Here is a 20775-nt window from a genome sequence, read left to right as displayed (position 1 = left end):
CACTGGGCTGAAGTCAGTCATCAAAAGCCCTTCCCCCATTCACCTCAGCACGGGGGTGTAATATGTAATTGGTAGAAAAGCCAGTTTTATCTTAACCTGAGCAAACTAGTACTGGGGGTAAACAGCTACAACAGTGACAGTAACCCTAATATTATACACTCACTTGCTAAATATTAGAACCTTCTATACAATCAAATAACTGGTGCAACTCAGAAAACAGCTCAAATACAGTGTTTATTCTACAGGGATTTGAAATACTTGCAGCCCAATCCCATCCCATGCTTCCAGTTTCAGATGAGGCTTAGACACAGGTCATGGTGTGCTGGTAGCGGGATGGATAAATGGGGATCGTTACAGCCAGGGAAATCAAACAGCCTGTCTCATACTACACAGGCCAGACACACTTAGCCTTCATCCAGTGCAATGGAGGTACCTAATATTTTAGCCAGTGAATGAACATTTAAAGAATTGTTCAGTGAAGTCCAGCAAACAGCATCAGGCTCACAGTGGCCTGAAGGACTATACAGCTTCCTTGCAGATGTGCACCTGAGCAAAGCCCTTTTCTTTACAGCTTAATTGGCACAGCAGGAGCACGCCTCCGGCTCAGACCAGGTGCTTTTCCTGCTATGAGCCACACTTCAACCACCCATCTCCTGATTTTGCAGGTTAGGCCAATTCATTAGGCAACAATTCCCCCTTTACAACGTGTAACCGTCTTTGATCCACCATCAGTGTGTTTTGATCTTTACAGGCCAGGTTCTCAACGACACAATCAGACCACAGAATCCGGACAAAGCTGTTCCATTTTTACAACATCCTAAACTGATCAAGGCACCTGATCTGTTTTGCCCCTGGTGTTCTACCTGTCCCTCTGCACTGACTTCTGCAAAACCTGCTCTCCAGGTCAATGGATTCAGAACTGATACCTTCACAATCAAGAATACTTATTTCCAGCTTTTCGTCGCTTCGGATATTCAACACCAGAACTGCTTAAAAACTCCTTGAATATGAAATATGCAAACAGATCACCAAAGTGCTTTACTAAAACTATGAATTTGAATCATTGTTCAAGAATGCATCCAAAAAACGAATTCGCTTTTTAAAAAAATCTAAAGCCATTTGTATTGGGAAACGGACCTTTTTGTCGTGGATATGTTCCAAGTTTGATGTCTCTTGATGAAACTTGCTTTCTTGTTCCTGCAAATAGAAGCAAGAAAAGGTCATTTCATAGGCAGAAAATTCAAATGTGGATTTACGAGCTAAAGCCTGTTTAAGTGTTTTAAGAGTTTTAGACTGTTTATTCTGCCAAGCCCATGTCAGCACAGCAAAATACAACAAGTTTATGAAGGGCTCCAGAGCGGATCGGCCAGTAAGGCAGCTTGCCCAGGTCAGGCTTTGTGATCCAGATGCTGTGGGTTCGAGGCTGGGTCACGTCATTAGCCAAGTAGGACTGGGATCCCCCAAGCACACAGTTGGCTGAGCCCCACAGGGGGGTAATAACTGGTGATTCTACAAAAAAAAGCTCTGGATAATCAAAAGGGGAGTTTATTGTAATTAAGGAACAAGAAATACCAAACCTCCTTATTAAAAAATAATAAGGAGAAACACAAAATTTTGGATGCAGAACCATCTTCAAGTGGTTGTCGGGTTTATTCCAACGAGTTTCACATATTGCATGTCTCTGCTCAGCATTTTACAATGATAAGAAGTCACCGATTCAGCACAACAAACACGAACTCCATGTGAGCAGCACGTGGATGCTATAACATTCTGGAGGCTTTTTTATTACTGTGTCGGATTTCGACCGCACTGAGCGATGAGCACAGGGGCCTGAGAGGCTAAGTGGGTTTGAGGCAGTATACTGGTGGCACCAGGGTCTGGGGTTCTAACCCTGCCTGCTCGCTGGTCCCACACTGTGGGGTCACTGGCTTGTTGGACTCGTTGGTGATACAGGGCCTGAGTGAGAGACTGAATTGAGGAGGAAGAATGCACTAGCATGAGTAGTGCTCTCAGTCTTTTCGGGGCCTAACAGTGCTAACTGACCCCTACTCACCCTCAGCTGTTTCTGCCTCCTGTGTTCAGTGTCGCGGAGCTCTTGTTTAAGCTGGGTTACCATCTTCTCTAACTCTTCAATCACCTCTGAGGCCTGGAGTCAGAGACCACACAGATTACTACAGGATTATTACACGATTATTAACATACTTCTTTTCTGATACGCACCTATAATATTCACCTTACGCGGAACACATTCTAGGTTGAATTACTGTAAGTGTCACTGTTCTTGTTAAATTATAAATTATTCAATTCCATCTGAAAACGTTCAAGCAGACTTAGAGGGAAGTCCACGTATTGTGCAGTCTTTCGCACTTAGGTTAAAGTAGAGGACTACCTTGGCTGCCGAGAGAGCATGTTCCTGCTGGAGGTGGCTGAGGTCCGCGTCACGCTTGGTTTGCATCCTCCGAACACTCTGTTCATGCTGCTCGCTGAGCTGATCCTTCTCCTTCAGGAGGGAATTATTCCTTTGACACAGAAGGGATATCAGATTTCTTTGAGCTCAAAAATAACGCCCTGTCTTTGCAGTCCTGCCACTGGTACGACCCAGCATTGCATGGTAAGAGTGCAAAGGTAGGGATTTATTAACTTTAAGTCTTCAGCTGCTTATTAAAAAAGACAGAGCTACATCCTTTGAAGTTCACATTGAATAGTCCTGATGCAGAGAACTGATTATCCCATCAAATAAAGAAATAATTCAGCATAAAAGAATACAAAATGCTTAAACCTTTTGACTATGAGAAGTTAATAAGGTTTGGTATTACTTTACGCAAGCCTCCTGGGACTTGAGGCTTCAGACGGGATCAGAAGAAATGACATAGAGCAGCAGACCTGACTACCCAATTCCAGTCCTGCAAAAGTCTACTGACATTGCAACAGTAACAGTGAGGTCTGCTGTTAGCAATGCTCTTCAGCAAATCTCTTGGTCTTAACAGACTGTCAGCATCCAATACTAGTTTCCAGACAAATCTGCATATTTATAAATATTTCAAAACTGAACTTCAGGACTTCAAAATCACACCCAGTTAAATATGGTACCGAAGGAGGAAAAAGAGAGATGTAAGTAATGTATGAGTACTATTATTTATTTAAGGGCAGCAATGAGAGTTCTAACTTTTACTTCCTTGCAAGAGGTCCACAAGATATTAAGGAGAATGGGTATTAAGAACCATACACGTTTAAAAAAGTCAATGCCAAACCTATTAATGTGTGAAAAGAATCTAATGAGTATATAATCCGCCCTTTACATAGACGGATTAGGACTTGAAACCACCAAAGTGGCAGGGCCTGACAGTGGATGAAAGAAATCACATGGGTCACACAGCTGGTGCTCCCGGACAGAAGATCACTATACACTGCTGCACAGCTCCTGGGTAGGTTTACTGCAGAGTCATCTACTGTCACTACACTCATCAGGGCCGAGAAAGTCACTCTTTCCGATTTTAAATGTCCAGAACAGACAGGTGGACCTTTATATCGGTGCCTCTTGATGATGGTGAGAAATACTGGGGGGTATGAAGAGGAATGGGGCTCGGCGGCCCAGTGTTCCTTTCACGGAGTTAGCGGCTGACACCAGAACCCCCCCTGAGGTCAGGGTCCCTGGAGCCCCGTCTCTCACCTGCGGCAGGCCTCCTGGAGCTCAGCGCTGATGCCTGCCACCTGGATCTCCAGCTCAGCCTTCTCCTGGGACACCTTCTGCCGCAGCGCGTTGCTGCTTTCAACCTCCACCGTGAGCTGCTGGACACGCGCCTCCAGCTCTTTGACCATCTGGTCCTGCAGACGCACGGACACAAGACAACAGCCCAGTGAGCCACTGGAGGGCTTGCGGCGGCAGGAAAAAAGTTTCCTCTGTCTCCCACACCAAGGTTGACCATACATCCCGTTTTTGCTCGAAACCACATTCAAGGATTGTCCCTGGAGTCACAGCTCTTGTTTTAAAAAAATGAATTATCTGTCCTGTTTTCCAAAAAGCAAATGAGCTGCAATGGCACAGCCTACCCCACCTTGTCCCAGAAAGTGCCAAACCCAGATTTCCCTGTTTTCAGCATTGGGGAATATGGTCAGCCTACCCAGAACGCCCAGGTGCAATTCTCCAGAAATGTAGAGGGTGTACCATAGACCTGCTCCCCCTTCCTGGCCAACCTGCCAAGGACAACCCTCAAGGAGCAAGAACGTCAGGGCGCATACAGTACATACTTACACATACTAACTCATAAATATCAAGCTGCAACAGAAATTATTACTGAAGATAACTGAACCTAAGAATGGGAGCTCTATTTAATCATTGACCGTTACTAGTTATAAATCAGAAAAACACCTAGAATCACAGAACAGGGAAATTAGACACTTGCCACTGTTTAAACAACAATAATTATGGTCAAACCAACCCAGAGCCACAACAAAAAAATTCCTTCAACAATTGAACTCATAAAAAATGAACGGCCTACATATGCAATTACGAAAAACAAAGAGAGGCATTTTGCAAAACACTGTGGGTGTTTCTTCAGTTTTGTTTGTTATGAAAAACTCACAACTTCACAGGAGATTCTGTATTTTTTCAAAATCCCCACACCAAATGAAAGGAAGAAAAAAAGAAAAAAAAATCCTTTGTGCATTCTCTACAACGTAACCAAGGCTGAGCCCTTTCACTCTTGAAAGTGTTACCTGACAGGGCTTCCAAACATACGCTCCTGTACAGCTCAGCAGCACTTATTTCTATTCAGGGCAAGCGGGTCTGCAGTCCATGGGCCACAAATCGAATTCCAGTTTCATGCAGTGTTTAGAAGCTCGCTTTAAAGTCCTTTCAGATTTTATCTGGTGTTATTTTTAAAGTCACCTTTGATGTTGCTGTAAGCACTTTGTTCTATACAGAAATCTGAATGTGAAAGGAAATTCTTATTCGGAAAAACACAAAAGGACTTGGAAAGGTCTGACTATTCCAGAACACAGCCAGGACGGCCATCACTTCTGCCAGATCCAGTGTGTGTGTGTAGATTTCCATGCTACACACATACAAACAGTAGATAACAAGGTTTCAAAGCTTTCAGGTATCTGACTCATTCTTTTAGGTATTTGACGTATTCTTTACGCACTCTTAGCCTCTTTGTTCCAAACACAGAAAAAACAAAAGACAATACTTCAGGAAAATGTTTATGATCTAGCAATCAAAGTTCAGGACTGCCCAAAGAACACAAGAAAGTTACGGTAAAACCAGAACTGCTGTTTGAAGACTCATTGTGCAGAGTTGCTAGGATTAAAGATGGCACACAAGGCAAGTTTATACACCTGATGAATGACATTTGATTAAAGATTCAGCTTACAGCACATGGCACTGCTGGAAAAGGACCGAATTAATGGGAATGGTCAGCTACAACTAGGCTTAAAGGGGATTTAGATCAACAGTTTTAAAACCAGCAAAGTATCTGGACTCTCAGCTCTTCTTTACAAACCTGACAAATTCTGAATGAGTTTGCAGTTCCTCTTCAGCATCCCCCACCTAAAATAGCGACGTACATTAAGGGTACTGTGCTTTAAGATTCTTGAATAAGTGTAAAAATAAGACAAACTAAACCCATAAAATGGAATTTAAAACTCACTTCCTAAGGAACAATGTCATGACATCACAGTGTCAATCCACACAGAGGACTGAGAGCTCCACAAATCTCAATCAGCTTGCTTACTTGTTCAGCACAGAGTACTGTAGTTAGAGGGCAGCCGTAACCTGCCTGCTAAAAACCAGGCTCTTCTAAAAGTCAATTCTAAAACTCGGATCTCTGGCAGATTCTGGTAAATGTATTCATTATTTAATTTAATATCCTGTCTTCATAAGAACATATATTTTTTTAATTTACTACTATAAATAAAAAATGCACCATTGCACATCCCATTTAGTGTTTGTGAGACAGAAGTAAGAGAGTCACTCATGGCTGAGAATGCACCTCAAAAGGACCCTGGCTCCGAGTGGACACAGCACACAGGATAAACATGACGTCAACTGGCCAGGAAACGACAGAGCTCTCACAGTTGAGCAGCACTGCACCCACTATCAGCTGTCGTTGAACAAGTGTCAAAATGGGCTAACGCAGGACACTAGAGCACACTCACATCAAAGGTGAATAAACCCTGCCAATTAGATAAAAACGTAAGAACCAGCCAAAAGCAGTAACAATGTCAGTTGTTGAGTGACTGCTGGAGAATCCTGACTGCCCAGTGTGGGGGCATTGCGAAATCCCATATTTAGTTACTGCAGTGCAGACAACGTTTGGGATGTTAAAATAATGTTTCCCGTCGGAAAGTAGCTGTTGCGAAATCGCCATCAAAGCCCCGGCAGAAAGATAAAAGTCTGCTGACGGAGGAGGTGCCATCAGGGCTGCAGGGCCGTCGGGGGAGCTGCAAGCAGCCATCTGAGTGCCTGTGGGCAGACTCCCACACCAGCACAGATCCGCAGTACGTGCGCTTAGGGGAGGGAGGGGTCACGTGTTTCCGATGGGATTGTCCAAAACATTGGGCATTTCTCTTTTACAATTCGAACTCCCGGGCAATCAGGCAAGAGGGAAACAGGGCAAACCTGCGTTGTGGAGTTAAGAGTGGGATGGATCCTTTGTGTCCACTGCCAAGGGCAGACCCATCAGTGGGAAGCAGAGAAAAAAAGTCCCGTTTAATAAGGGTGAAAAACTAAATAGAGGAATGTGTATTTTTAAAAGAAAGCATGAAAGATTACCAGAATTTTACAGCCCTGACAGAAGACAGTGATGTCATCTGGCCTGCACTGTGTGCCCTTTTTTTGCTATTGTTGTGAGGGGATTAAAGTAATGTTGTTCAATTTGATTTTTTAAATATTTTCACAAAAGTCTCTAGTGTAATTTTATTATCATCAAGGGTTTACAACTGGTCTACAAACAACACTGCAATTGGTTTTAAAATGTATTTTGAATCCTGAGCATTGCAAAAGCATTCAAGAATAAAGCTGGAGGAAAACGGTCTCCTCACACAAAAGCTCCCATCTGTAAGACTGCCAAGGCCTTCTCCTGTGACATCATCGCAGCTGCTGCACCTCTCTGATAGTTTTCAATTTTCGCACCAGCAAGGTAACGCTTGAGCGGCCCAGAAACAGACCAAAAAAAGAGAAGAAAAGGAGCGAAAGGAGAGAGAAACATCAAGATGCCAAAAACAAAACCGGGGAGCGACTACCCAAACTCTCGCGCTCGCTTTAACTGACAAATTGACATCCTCAAACTTTAGGAGAACAGCAGAGAAGAGGGAGAAAATCAGCCTAAACTAACAACAGAAAAAAGAGAAACTAATTTCCAGTGACAGAATCCTCTTTCATCTTCAGCCATGCCTTGAACTCTACCTTGTTTAATTATTAAATTGGGGGCTGCTCGGCTGGATCTGCCTGCTTTTGATGGTTCTTAAATTCAATCCTGCTGACAGACCGCGTCCATTTTCCTCTGCATTTACAGTTACCTGTGACAAGCGATGAATGCTAATTTAAAAAATGCAATATTCATTAATGACAGCATGAAGTTTCGTTTGACTGCATCCCTTTTCCCCTCCTGCGTTTGCACAGATTATTACGTTTTCTCTCCTGTGTGCGACTGACTCATGCATAGGTCTGCGGGGGAGGGGGGGGTCTCCCTATCACAGCTTACGACTGTGCCCCCCATCCCACTGAAGCCCAGGAAGTGTGAGCCTGGCCAGTACCTGGATGGGAGACCTCCTGGGAAAAACTAAGGTTGCTGCTGGAAGAGGTGTTAGTGGGGACAGCAGGGGGCGCTCACCCTGCAGTCTGTGTGGGTCCTAATGTCCCAGTATGGTGACAGGGGCACTATACTGTAAAAAAAGGCAACGTCCTATGGATGAGACGTAAAAGTGAGATCCTGACTCTCTGTGGTCTGTGCTCAAAAGGAGTAGGTGTATTACTACAGCGTCCTGGCCAAATTTCCCCCTGGCTTTTACCAGTCACGGTCTCCTAATAATCCCCATCTCTGAACTGGCTTCATCACTCTGCTCTCCTCCCCACTGAGAGCTGGTGTGTGGGGAGTGTACTGGTGCACTCTGGCTGCCGTCGCATCATCCAGGTGGGGGCTGCACACTGGTGGTGGTGGAGCCTTACATAAGTGTAAGGAATTATTATTATTAAAACTTCAGGGTGTCAGGGGAAAAACCTGTCTCTTAAAAGAAAATCAAGAAAATGCACAGGACTAATACCACAGACAGGTGCAGATTTTGATCAACATCCATGTCACTCTTCTGCTAAAACGCTGTGCCAGAAACCCTGGGGCGGGAACTGCAGGAACTGGAGTTAACTGGGCTTTCTACCGGACTGCAGACTCCTCACTGAAGGGATGTGGGTTCAAGCTCACAGTGGCACACTAGACGATGCATCACCAAGCAGAGCTCTGCACCCTGATCACTCCAGTGCAGCCAGAGTGGTACCAGAATTGCTGGGGGAGGCACAGACCCAGCTCCTGTCCAGGGGGGAGTCAGTCCAGTTAGAATTTACACAAACCAGGAGATGTTCCGACCCAGCAAGCCACAAGAACACACTGATTTTTCTCTACCACGCTTTCCTGTGGTTGCACCATGGCACCAGCAGCCTTTAACGCACTCTTCCCACAGTGTTCGGCAGTACACCTTTAGCTGGCAATAAGAAGAGGGAGCGGGGATCACAACTACCACAGTGGCAAGATTAATCGATCACTAATCCAGCAGAATTGTCTGCCTGTGCTTGGATTATAAATGGGTTAGCATGAATCTGATGAATTCCAGATAGCAATCAAACGGCACTATGGCACTAAACAGTCCGGCTTCTGAATTCTGAGGGTCAGATGAAACTCTGCACCTGATAGGGTATCAGGGTATCTGACTGTTTTTTTCAGTAAATGGCTTTCAGCCCTAATTAAATCTTGAGATACTGTATATTGACTGATGGTGCACAGAGAGAGGGCTATAGCTCATGTTCCCTACAAAGTCCATCTAAAAGAGAAAGAAGGGAAATAGCAAAGAGGTCCCTTTCATCGTACATCCTCGAACTTGCTGACCTCTACTCGCCTTTACAGCTAACAGGGGTCAGGTTAAAGCGAAGAGAGCTATTAGTTCATAATCAGACTCTTCTGGGCTTGGGCTATAACTTGGCAAGGCCATTCTGGACTAAGGAAACCTCGATTGCTCTAGTTGAGCCACTAATGAGATTACACTAATTTAGAGGGTGGAGAGCATGACTAATTGGCGGTACCCCACCCCCTCTCTGCTCTCTGTGAGCCCAGCCCACAGTCCTCACCGTGGCCTGCGTCTGCGCGCCATACTCGGCCTCCATCTTGGCAAGACGGGCGTTGGTGTCATCCAGCAGCTCCTGGATGTTTTCCGTGTGCTTCTTCTGCAGCTCAAACTTCTCCTGTTCCATCTCTGCCACCGCGTTGTGCAACTGGGAGCAAAGATGAGGAAAAAGGAAGAAGAAGAAGTGCTTTTTCCATTGCCTTTCAGCATCTTTGCAACACCGATGAAAATGGCATCCCCAGAACTAATCAACCCATCCAGTTGTCCACAGTTTACCTGCACACAGGTCTTATTATTATCAACAGCTGAAGACCATTGAATAGTGCTGTATTGGTCAAGTTATGCTGAACATCAACTTAATTAGGTCATTAAAGGCTCAGAGAGAAAGTAAACCAAAAGAGAATGCAGGCCTGCAGGAATGCGGTTGTTCACTGCCATTTTAACCCGTCTATGCTGAAACAGACCCTACTGCAAACTGGATATCTATCTCTCAGGCCAATGCATGGCTTTATGTCTGACTGTTACAGTTTTGGGTGTGCATACATTCTGAAATGCGTATAGCTGTTCTTTCTTTATCCAGTTCTTACAGTGACACATCCAAACATCCACCAAAATATTTCAGTAATCCCACTGCATTGGAAAATGTGTTTTAAAACCGAACAGACTTTGTTGCTATGTAACATACAACTGCTGCAGTATACAGAATGATGTCCCTGTTGACTGTGGTGCAGTTCTCCGGGAAAATCGGAAAACGTGGGCCTGAGATGAGCTTCCTTACCTTTTTTTCCCACTCGTTTTTCAGAGAATCGGCACTTTGGTCTGAAATTTTCTTTAACTCTGCAATCTGCTGTTCCTTGCTCTCCCGGATAACCTGCGACTCTCGTACCAGGCTTTGAACTGTTGAAACAGAGGACAGACACCATCAGGCCATGGGGCAGGGAAATTCCTGCTGCCTTTGACAGACACGGCACCCAGCCTGCCTGGGCCTCTGCGTCCACCCTCTGCACAGGGCAGAAACCCACTGCCTTCCCCATCCATCATATACACTGGGAGAGAGAAACAAGTAGTTGATAGTGCACAATATATTGTATATAGAGACTTTTATAGTCTTTTGTTTGGATTATAGTTAATAATGCAATTATACAAGTAATAGGTTTATTCCATGCTGAAAAAAAGAAGAAAGAGAACACAACGTTTCGGCCGTGGAGCCTTCTTCAGGTGTGAGAGAGACAGGGCAGTAGGCAAAGGTAAAGTAGCAGGAGAACAAAGGTTGGGAGGGAGGAGGAGTGAGAGGCGGGAGTAGGGGACAGAAAGAGAGGCCTATCAAGAGGTGTGAAGTCAGAATGGGTGCAAAGAGCTGTGAAATGAAACTTCCAATGAATGGAGAAAATTTAAAAGAACAGTAGTCTGTCGGCTGGGTAGAAGAATGCTTCTTCGCTTCCTACACTGGCTATGTCCCTGACCTCTACAAACGATATATTGATGACTGCGTTGGTGCCGCCACATGCTCCAACGATCAGCTTGAGTTCTTCCTGCACCATTTCACCAACTTCCACCCGTCCCTCAAATATACGGTTAACATATCTTCCACTACTCTTCCGTTTCTAGACATCAACTTCTCTATTAACTACCCCCGACTGTCCACTTCAGTTTATTACAAACCGACGGATTCACACAGCTACCTCCTGTACAGCTCATTTCACCCCAACCACACTAAAAACTCTCTTCCTTTTTCACAGTTCCTTAGGTTATGACGATTATGCAGCGACGACATCGACTTCGAGAACCAAGCCCTCGAAAGGTACTCCTTTTTCATCAACAGAGGATACCCCAGCAGTGTGATTGACAGGGCCCTTGCCCGAGCCAAAAACACCCCCCGGACCATCAACCCGATCAGGAACTCCCGCCGTAACAACCGCATTCCTTTGGTGCTTCCTTACCACCCTAACACACTTCCTATCCCCAGGACCATTAACCACAACTTTTCCATCCTACAGGATGATCCCTCCATTGGGGCCCTCTTTTCTGATCGCCCTATCATCTCATATCGCCGACCACCTAATCTGCGTAACCTCCTTGTTCACAGCTCCCTTGACCGCCCTCAACAACCATCCACACCTGGCACTTTTCCTTGCAACAAAACTCGCTGTATCACCTGCAAGTACACAGCCACCACCACACTCATTCAAGGCCCCTCAGGACAATTCCGGATCACCCAGACAGCATCTTGTACCTCCAGCAACCTTATTTACTGTATCTCTTGCAGTAAATGCCCAGCCATCTACATTGGAGAAACAGGAAGGAGACTCGGAGACCGCTTCAGAGAACACGTCAGGGCTGTGAAGATTAAAGATCTCTCCAAGCCCATTGTTTCTCATTTCACCTCTGACGGCCACGACCACTCTAATCTCTCCGTCTGTGTTCTCAAAGACGGTTTTCCGAACTCATACATCAGAAAGACCACCGAAACTAAAATTATTCTGCAGCTAGGATTACACATTCTCCCTTCCCTTAACGACAGACTACTGTTCTTTTAAATTTTCTCCATTCATTGGAAGTTTCATTTCACACCTCTTTGCACCCATTCTGACTTCACACCTCTTGATAGGCCTCTCTTTCTGTCCCCTACTCCCGCCTCTCACTCCTCCTCCCTCCCAACCTTTGTTCTCCTGCTACTTTACCTTTGCCTACTGCCCTGTCTCTCTCACACCTGAAGAAGGCTCCACGGCCGAAACATTGTGTTCTCTTTCTTCTTTTTTTCAGCATGGAATAAACCTATTACTTGTTCCTTTGCAGCCTACGCATGCTGACGCAGCTACCCACCTGAACTACATAATGCAATTATATTTAGGTTGCTGCTAAAGGTAACCTGCCTATTCAACAACTGCAGTGCAGAAACCTGTCTTTGGGACACATGTAGATGGGACACTGAATAGCGCCGTGCAGATGTGCTGTCACAGTCACACTGAGGCAAGTCTGCACGTCCTGCAGAGCTGCATCACTCCAGACACAGCTGGACAGGACCCCCAGACCAACTACCTGCTAAAATCCTACCAAGCTGGAAGTGCAGAGCAGCCTCCTCTGGTTTTTGGACCAGATATCATTACTGCACTGCAATTTCTACAGCCGTTTTGGTGTTAAGGAGTTGAGGAGAGTGTTACGCAGTGTAAAGCTGAGAGGGCTGTACTTTAACCCACTGGGTACCTGATGGCAATTACCCAAAAGCTCCTTATTACAGCCGGAAAGCAATTCCATTTGAAGAGAAATGACAAGTAACAAATCCTAAAAGACATCCCTACCCTGACGGCAAGTGATGTTCAGTTCAGTCACTCTACTTCTTCACAGAGAAGAAGCACTGTTTTAAACAAATGTGTCATTCCGACTCACTCTACAATATCAACTCCACAGACTGACTCCATGTGTTCTGTTTTAAAACTGCAACTCACACTGCTCTGTTTACACTGTGTGCCGTGTTTCTATGAATCTATTTATTGCATTGTATATGCATGGCTGTGGTCTCATAAATGCCCCATAGCTAGTGTCTGTGCCCCAACAGATGGCCACACTTCCAATGTGAACTTGTTAGCTGTGTATGTGTGAAATTCGCTAGGAGAATGTGCTCTCTAAGCCAACAGCATACAATCAAAAGCTAACTATGATTAAGTCCAGGCACATCACACCTTTTTTCTCTAGCTTGCGAATGGTTTCTTCAGATTCCTTCTGCTTGTTCCTGTACAAAGTCTTCAGCTCTTCGATCTCATTGTTCTTTCTGTCCAAAATCTGAAACAAAGCGAGCAGATTTCACTGGACGTTCCAAACCACACGCTCTTGTGTTCAAAGGCACACATCTCTAAAAAAGTATATACACAATGGTCTAGATTTGAACAAGATAACGGCAATGATCCAGAACCAGTGTTCATACAGTTCAGCAGAACTTCTTTAAAAAGAAGTTTAAAAGTATGGTGTCACGTCTAACCACAGAAAAAACAAACCGTACAAAGGCTGCCACGTGCATGTTCTTCCCCTTTGTTGTGTTTTCATACAAGGGATTTTGTTTTACAGTAGGTTGGCTACTACTTCTGCCAATTAATTTCTAAGAGTAAAGAGGACTAAAGGGTCATCATACGGTGCCAGTAAATAACTGCCCCCACATGTATTGCACAAAATGGAATAACTTTGACATAGCAGCCCACTGACCTTCCTGCTAATCGGTTCCTGCCATGCAGTTCTGAGGCATTAGGTTAGCCCAAAAGACACAGAGTGGATTAGACTCACTGAGCTGTGCAAAGACACAAAGCTCCCTTAGCTTTTTTCAACTGTCAAATGAATTATACTTTTATTAAAGGAAAAAAAAACTTTAGCATTTGAAAAGGGGAATTGAGCAGCTGAGCTTATCTTAAAGTTTTTTTTTATTAAGAAACCTTTTTTTTAATGGGAAAATCTAGAGAAAACCATTAATGACTCTGCAGGTGCATCTTTTTGTGCAGGTTCCTGCTGCAGGGTCTGTGTGAACCTTTACTAAAACTGCTTCACGCACATATTTACTTTGAGTTTTTTTTCTCTCTTGTCAACGAACAGTGAGAAGCATGAAAGATCCCTCCGGAAGCAGGATTCCCTTCGTCCCTCTTACATGCAATGGCATCATGAAGAACTAGCAGTAGATCAAATACCATATTCGTGCACAGCAGAAAAGCAGTGTCTCATAAGGAGCTGGCTCTTCCCTGGTGGCACTGTTTCAAGGAGAGCAAGAGGAAAAGCCCATGAAATCTGCTTTCTCTTGAAAAAAGGCAGCTAGAGATTTTTGAGAGAGATGCTGGAGTGAAACCTTGACCTCACCAAGACTTGTAGGACTGCTATAAACTCCTGTCTGTGGCAGATTTTGTGGTGTCTGACATTCCAAATCTTACCATGGAATTTTATACACTATATGCCTTGGTCAACCAAATGAAAACAGAGACATCTAAAGCCGCCTTTAGTAAATTCAGCATTTAAAACATATTGACCCGGACTGTTTTGGCCATGACAAGTTGTTCATCAGACACACCACAGAACATGGTTTGCACATCAGCTAAAACAAGCATATTATTCAGCCCTGTTCAACCCCTGAACAGGACTATCCTTCCATCAAAGGAATCAAGAATGAATGAGTCTTTAACCTTTTACCATTCCAAATGGGAAATTGGGAAATTGATGGGTTAAGGATTCTTGTACCAATCCAATGGGCACAACAAAAATGTTCATACCCGAACACAATATTTTCTAATATGCAGTTGAACTGTATATACACAATGACTTTATTTTTTCCTCAAGACAGAATATAAGCTGTCCATCAACTTTTGCTGTGCATTCCAAAAAGAGCTCCCAGACAGTCAGGCAGTGTGTTCAGCTGTCTGAGTCACATGACAGGGCCAGGGACTAGCTCACGGCCTGGAGAGCTGACTTGAGTTTGGGGGGGGGGGGGGCCGAGCAGAGAACTGGGGTTACAAGGCCCAGGAGAGAAGGGTAGAAGGGGGGGTTGCCATCCACCCCTAATTCTCACTGAGATGCTTCCTTCAGAAGATCATCTTTGCTCTGATGTATTCAAAAGCAATGCAAAGGGACGGAAAGATGCACCTGAGCAAATATTAACATCCTTTATGAAGGCCTTTGATGTGTGACACTGCAGTGCAGATCAGCTGCCTCAGTGTCTGTGATTCAGCCTGGGAAATGTAATGCAAGGAACCTGAGTGAAGCCTTGTCTGTGGTGGGGGATCCGGCGACCAGGACTAACTCAACCTGCAACGACTCTTTCAAACTGAAGAATGTGTTTAAATTTCCAGTTACACCACACACACACGTCGCATACTGGAAGAGAACTTTACGCATTTCAGGAAACGTTTCAATAAATGCGTGACCTCAGCAGCTGGATTTATCTGCATTCAATACAAATAATAAACCTGCTTAATAAGAGCAGTGTAGTGCAGTGGTTGGGGTTCTGGACCCGTAACTGGAAGGTTGCGGTCGCAAATCCCAAGTGAGGCACTGCTCGCCGTTGTACCCTTAAGCAAGATAACTCGCCAGAACTGTTCTAATGAAATACTCAGCTGCACAAATGGGTATAAATGTAAGCTGCTTTAGATGAAAGCAGCAGACAAATAAATTAGTCAAAGAGCAAATACTTTTGCTCTCCCCCACCTTTAAGTGGAAAAAGGAAACATTTTTAGCTGTCCTCATGTCGGCCAAGATATAAGTGAAGCTGTATGAACTGACAGAACTGGACACAAATCTGCTGCACAGGAAGAAACTGTAGGGGTGAGTTTTGGAAAAAAGGCTAAAACAGAAAAAAGCTTTTTGAAATACATAGCCGATGATTTTCTCCAAATGCCACATGGACTTCACAGGGTGATCCCAGCTTCTCCATTAAAATCCCACTCTAATGTAGAGCCATTCATTTTCGTCGTCTCATGGACACAAGATGAAAGATGCAGACGTCACGGTAAATGCGAATTTTATTTTTTGAAAATATTTCAAGGCTAGGCAATCTTCCCTCTTTATTCTCCTAAAGGAAAACATTTTAGCAGGGCTCTCATCTGAGTTACAGCAGCAGGTCACGGCAAGGATTAGGACAGCACAGGCTGTAAAGAGTCAGGCTCCTGCTTTTAGGAGGCTTTGAAGCTTTAAGAGCAGCTCTTCAACAAAAAGCCACCAGATAAAAACTGAGCACTTTAGATTCTACCCCTTGTTTATAGTAGACTAAGGGTTTTAGTTTTTCTACTATTTGAAATACAAAAGGAATAAAAAGCGTATAAATACAGTGTAAAAGGAGGAAAAGGAGAAGGAAGTCCATTAGAAGAGGTTTTGGACATTACGCAAATTTCTGTATTCCTCTCCTGGTTATTTCATGCCAGTCATTCTTGCAATCTCTGAGAGAAAGCTCACGGACGTGCCACTGTAACAGTGTGCTGACCATTATGACCAACGGCAGGCTGTCCTTTAGGAAACAAGCATCACACAATTAATACAGGAGGACCCTGCATCTGGTCAGGCATGAAGGAAAAATCATAGTCTGGAACAGCCTTTTCCAAGTCCCCAGAAGCCACATTATGAAAGTCTTTTTATTCCAAGACCCAGCAGAGAATATCTTTAAATTTAACGCAAAGCCATTGCTAACTGGCAATGTGCAAATGCCATGTTTCTCAGTCGTCATTGTTTTTCTAGTGCTGGAGAATGTTTTAATAGAGTGCTTCAATACAATATCGGTAAAGTCACTTAGCCCTTCCAAAAGAGCCTCCAGTCTGTTTTACAGGAAACACCAGACAAGATTAGAAGCCTGTGCAGCTTCCAAGCCTTTCATGTAACAAACAAGACCAGCCAGTTTCCTTGTCACTGATGTTTTATAAATTGTGCAGCTAAGCTCAGGATTGCCCAGGAACAATCTGACTCACTTCATCACCACACCTATACAACAGGTTTCAGAGCCAGTAAGTGACAGATAAATGTGCTGAAACAAAGCACTATGACAAACGTACTGTATCCTACTGCACAATAAGCTTAGGAAAATGTATTTACTATTTGAGATACTATTTTCAGTAGCTTCAGTGTTCCCCAACAGCCTTTTCACCATCTTCCTTGGGCTTTTATTTCAAAATAAAAACTTCCAAATAATATAAATAGTATTCAATTTGCATAAAATATATGTTATCTATTATAGTTACATAATTCAGCCATATAATTCATTTTTTTCTACATTAAAATGAAGATGTATTTTTAATTCACATTTAAAACAATTATCAACTGTACTGGAATAATTCATTTTCTGCTAAATTAAGCAAAACTCTGTTTTTCACCCTTGGGTGCATTGTGAGGTCCCTGCTTCAGCCAGTTTCAATGTGATTAGGGTACACTCCAAACTACTGGTGTGTGCTTGAAACAAGTTCCCCACAAGCCCAGCACAATTCTGGGATGTCATTTACAGTCATGCCAGCAGCTATAACATCACCTGCAACTCACACCTGGCAGCCCACTGAAGCTCGGCAGGTGTGAGCCTGGTCAGTACCTGGATGGGAGACTCCTGGGAAAGCTAAGGTTGCTTCTGTAAGAGGTGTTAGAGGGGCCAGTAGAGGGCGCTCACCCTGCGGTCCGTGTGGGTCTTAATGTCCCAGTAGAGTGATGGGGACTCTATATTGTAATGAAAAGGCGCTGTCCTTCAGATGAGACATAATGTACTAACTCTCAGTGGTCAGTAAAAAATCCCACAGCGTTTTTTGAAAATCATAGAACATGTAAGTTTCATGCACGGCTCCCACACCCGAGTCTCACAAAGATAAACCAAGACTGAGCTCCATCTGTTACTTTACAGCTGTATCGCTCTCTGGCTCCTACACGGAGCAGCTCGAAGAGCATATCCTTGGACAAGAAAAAAGCCACCTGAAATAAAAAGGGGCTAATGAAGCATTCTTCTGCACAGTGTCCAGATAAGATGATCTTACTGTGAAAAGTCTTAACGAATGTCTCATATGCAACTGGAGGAGGACAGGTTTAGGACTATGGATTTGATGAGGTGCCCTCCCAGTGCAATTTTGAGCCCCACTGGGGACTGTTCCCCAGAGTATTATATTTCACTGTTTGTGTGGTTATACTGTACATCACAGTTATATATAACAGTGCAGTACAGCAGCAGCATTACACGTCCCTTTAATACTCATTTATTTACTGAATTTATTTATTTGAGGCCAATATATGACAATATAACACCTTGTTAGCGAACAAATGTAATCCTAAATTTTTCAAAAATGAAAAACGAAGAGCCAGTGAAAAGAGACACGTGCACCGCTCTGCTGCTGAGTTTGAGACACATGCTCTCTGCAGATGGAAGCGTAAGAAAGGCCATGCTGTTATCGAACCGAACCAGGCTGGGCTCACCTTCTGAACATCAGCATCATGCTTCTGTTGCATCTTCAGCTTCTCCTCGTGGCATCTGGCCTCCAGTACTTTTGTCTTCATTTCAAGCTAAACCAGGGGAGAAAAAAAAAGCATGAACAGCAGGAACCCCGCAAATCTAAATCCATAAACCACCCACAGAGTGCTTCACCCATATGCCCCAAACTACTTTTGAGTCAGAACAAAGTTTCAGAAACTCAGTTAAGGGCATCAAACCTTCAGACTCAAACCCTGGTCTTGAGCAGCCCCAAACCAGTTTGTCTGACAGGTAAACTGTTTTGGCTAAGATTGGTAAAACCCTTTAGATATCTGCAAGTCATCTGTTCAATTAAGAGAATTCTGGTCCATGATGGCTGAAGACTACTTTGATACTAGCCCCTGAAAGATCTGATGACTCAGTTTAACAAATCTATTGTCCCCTATCTCTAGAACCGACAGGTGACTTCATGGTGAGCAAATTTGCTGGATTGGGGATCTCCAGGACGAGGGGTGGATCCCTGTCCTAAATCAAATGTAGCTGAAGAGTCTGAAGGAAGTTACTAAAGAACTATTAATTCCAAAGGAGAAAGTACTACAGCAACGGATCAGCAGAATATAAAAATACCAAATATTTCAGATAAATCAAATTACTATAGGCAGATAACTATGGTGCATGGGAACAAATAGACACACACAGTACAGAATGATTAGTTAAATTTAATTAGGTTTTCAGGAAATATTTTATTTAGAAAAAAAGCAAAAACAAAGATCTTATCAGTTGTAAGTTGAGAAATCAAAGAATGCTTTCAAGTCTATCGACTGTCAGCACGTCACATTTCGCAGTGTTTCTGGAAAAACAAAAAACGTTTCTGTTTTGAGGAAGTTCTTTTATTTGGGCTCAGCACTGGGGGGCAAAAGTTCAAGCACTTCTTCCCCTCCGCATAGGCTGGAAGAGAGCGCATTCTTGGCTTGTCATACACACATGCTTGCATTTCTGTACTTGTGGGGGCCTCCTATTGGCTGTCTTTCCATTGTTACTCACTGTTCTATACTATTCTGAAATGGAGCTCGACACAAGGTGAAAAAAGACCCCAGATAAATAGTTCCTGCACTTGCAGTCTGCAAAGATGGTGGCATTTAGTTTTGTTTTTTAAGTATTTGCTTTGCAAGAAGCACTTCACTGGTTCTCACAAGGTCTGCTGCTCAGGAGTTAGTACTTTTGTAAGGAATAATAATAATAATAATAATAATAATAATAATAAACTTCATTTATATAAAGCTTTTCATTCCAAAGGATCCCCAAGTACTTAACATTTAGGAGTGGATCCACTTCAAACTCAAGCAGGGAGAGGGATGAGAAACTGCTTCAACACTTGAATTAAGGAGAAACTTTAGAAGTGCCACAATGTGCTTTTTCACAGTGGAATTTAACCTGGACACCGGAGTTAATATCCCTGCTCCTTCTTACAGTGCCATAGGCTCTTTAATGATCAAGGAGTCAGGACTTTGGTTTAAAGTCTCATTCGAAGGACAGAACCTCCTACAGCACAGTGTCCCTGGTCACCACAATGGGGCATTGGTGCGGAGGTTGTTCCAGAGCGAAGAGCGCCACCTACTGGTCAACCAACACCTCCTGCATCTGTGACCTTGATTTCCTTGGAGGTCTCCCATCCCCGTCCTGACCAGGCCGGGGTGTGATACAAGGCAACTGGGCTTCAAACAGACGCTGACACTTTCACACACACACCCGCCAGCCCCACGCTCAGGCGACGGCATCAGGGCTGGCTAACCTGGAACGCGGTGTGTAATTTCTGCAAACCACAGCAGCAGCAGCACACTTCCTTAACTGCAGTCCAAGTACCTCTCACTTGTCACCGCACTGACTGTAATTCCCGTTCTGTCTGTGTTTTCCACGTGTTTACGGAAAAAAAAGGCGATGTGTTTGATCTGCTTAATTTGCGGCTTTATAAACACATCGCTATGCAGATGGGCCCCTGTTATCTGCTGCCTAGGGCTCTGATGTGCTTTGAACTGGCAGTGGTTGCTCTTGGCTTGTCTCTTCTTATCTGTTCCCCTCCAGGGCAGGGGTGGCATCCAGACACACACATGGGTTTCAAGGTTCCACAGGACTCTTGCCAACAACATTAATTGAAAGTCAAAGCTTGGCAGCCACCTACAAGCCAGTCATTTAGAAGGGGAAAAATTAAGTGCCAGCAACAAAACAGAACATAAAAGGCAAACTCCGCGCCTGGCGACTTCTACCCCACCTCTTTCTGACAAAAACATGTCAATGGGGTTTCAGTGTATATCTGGTTAATACCTCCTCTTACGACAGAGCAAAGCAGCTCTCATCCTAAGAGGGGACAAAATAACTTTTTATTTTATTTTTGTTTTTTATTTTAATTTCCTGAGGGTTTCAGCAGTAACATAGCAGCTTGTTTATTTCAGGGTCATGTTTTGAAAAGCGATATTATAATTACTTTAGCAGCCAAGGTAAAGACGAACTCTTCATGTTACAGACCAGGAATTCCTCAACCTTGAATTACA

The 20775-nt window shown here is 43.9% G+C and overlaps 1 protein-coding gene across 1 annotated transcript in view; it reads right to left on the bottom strand.

The window, feature by feature from the left end:
* Positions 1–20775, bottom strand: part of cep112 (centrosomal protein 112) — a 144963-nt gene that overhangs the window by 87899 nt on the left and 36289 nt on the right. Inside the window, exons 9-16 of the mRNA XM_088927448.1 lie at positions 18232–18318; positions 13011–13110; positions 10109–10227; positions 9335–9478; positions 3671–3825; positions 2390–2519; positions 2054–2146; positions 1138–1197 (exon numbers count right to left, since the gene is read on the bottom strand). Coding sequence (XP_088783574.1) covers positions 1138–1197; positions 2054–2146; positions 2390–2519; positions 3671–3825; positions 9335–9478; positions 10109–10227; positions 13011–13110; positions 18232–18318 — 888 coding nt within the window. The remainder of the gene's footprint in view (positions 1–1137; positions 1198–2053; positions 2147–2389; positions 2520–3670; positions 3826–9334; positions 9479–10108; positions 10228–13010; positions 13111–18231; positions 18319–20775) is intronic.

The sequence above is a fragment of the Atractosteus spatula genome, chromosome 11 (assembly GCF_055471065.1).
Source record: "Atractosteus spatula isolate fAtrSpa1 chromosome 11, fAtrSpa1.hap1, whole genome shotgun sequence".
In the NCBI taxonomy this organism is placed as follows: Eukaryota; Metazoa; Chordata; class Actinopteri; order Semionotiformes; family Lepisosteidae; genus Atractosteus; species Atractosteus spatula.
The sequence above is the reverse complement of the archived record's forward strand: the minus strand, read 5'-3'. Positions and strand labels throughout refer to the sequence as shown.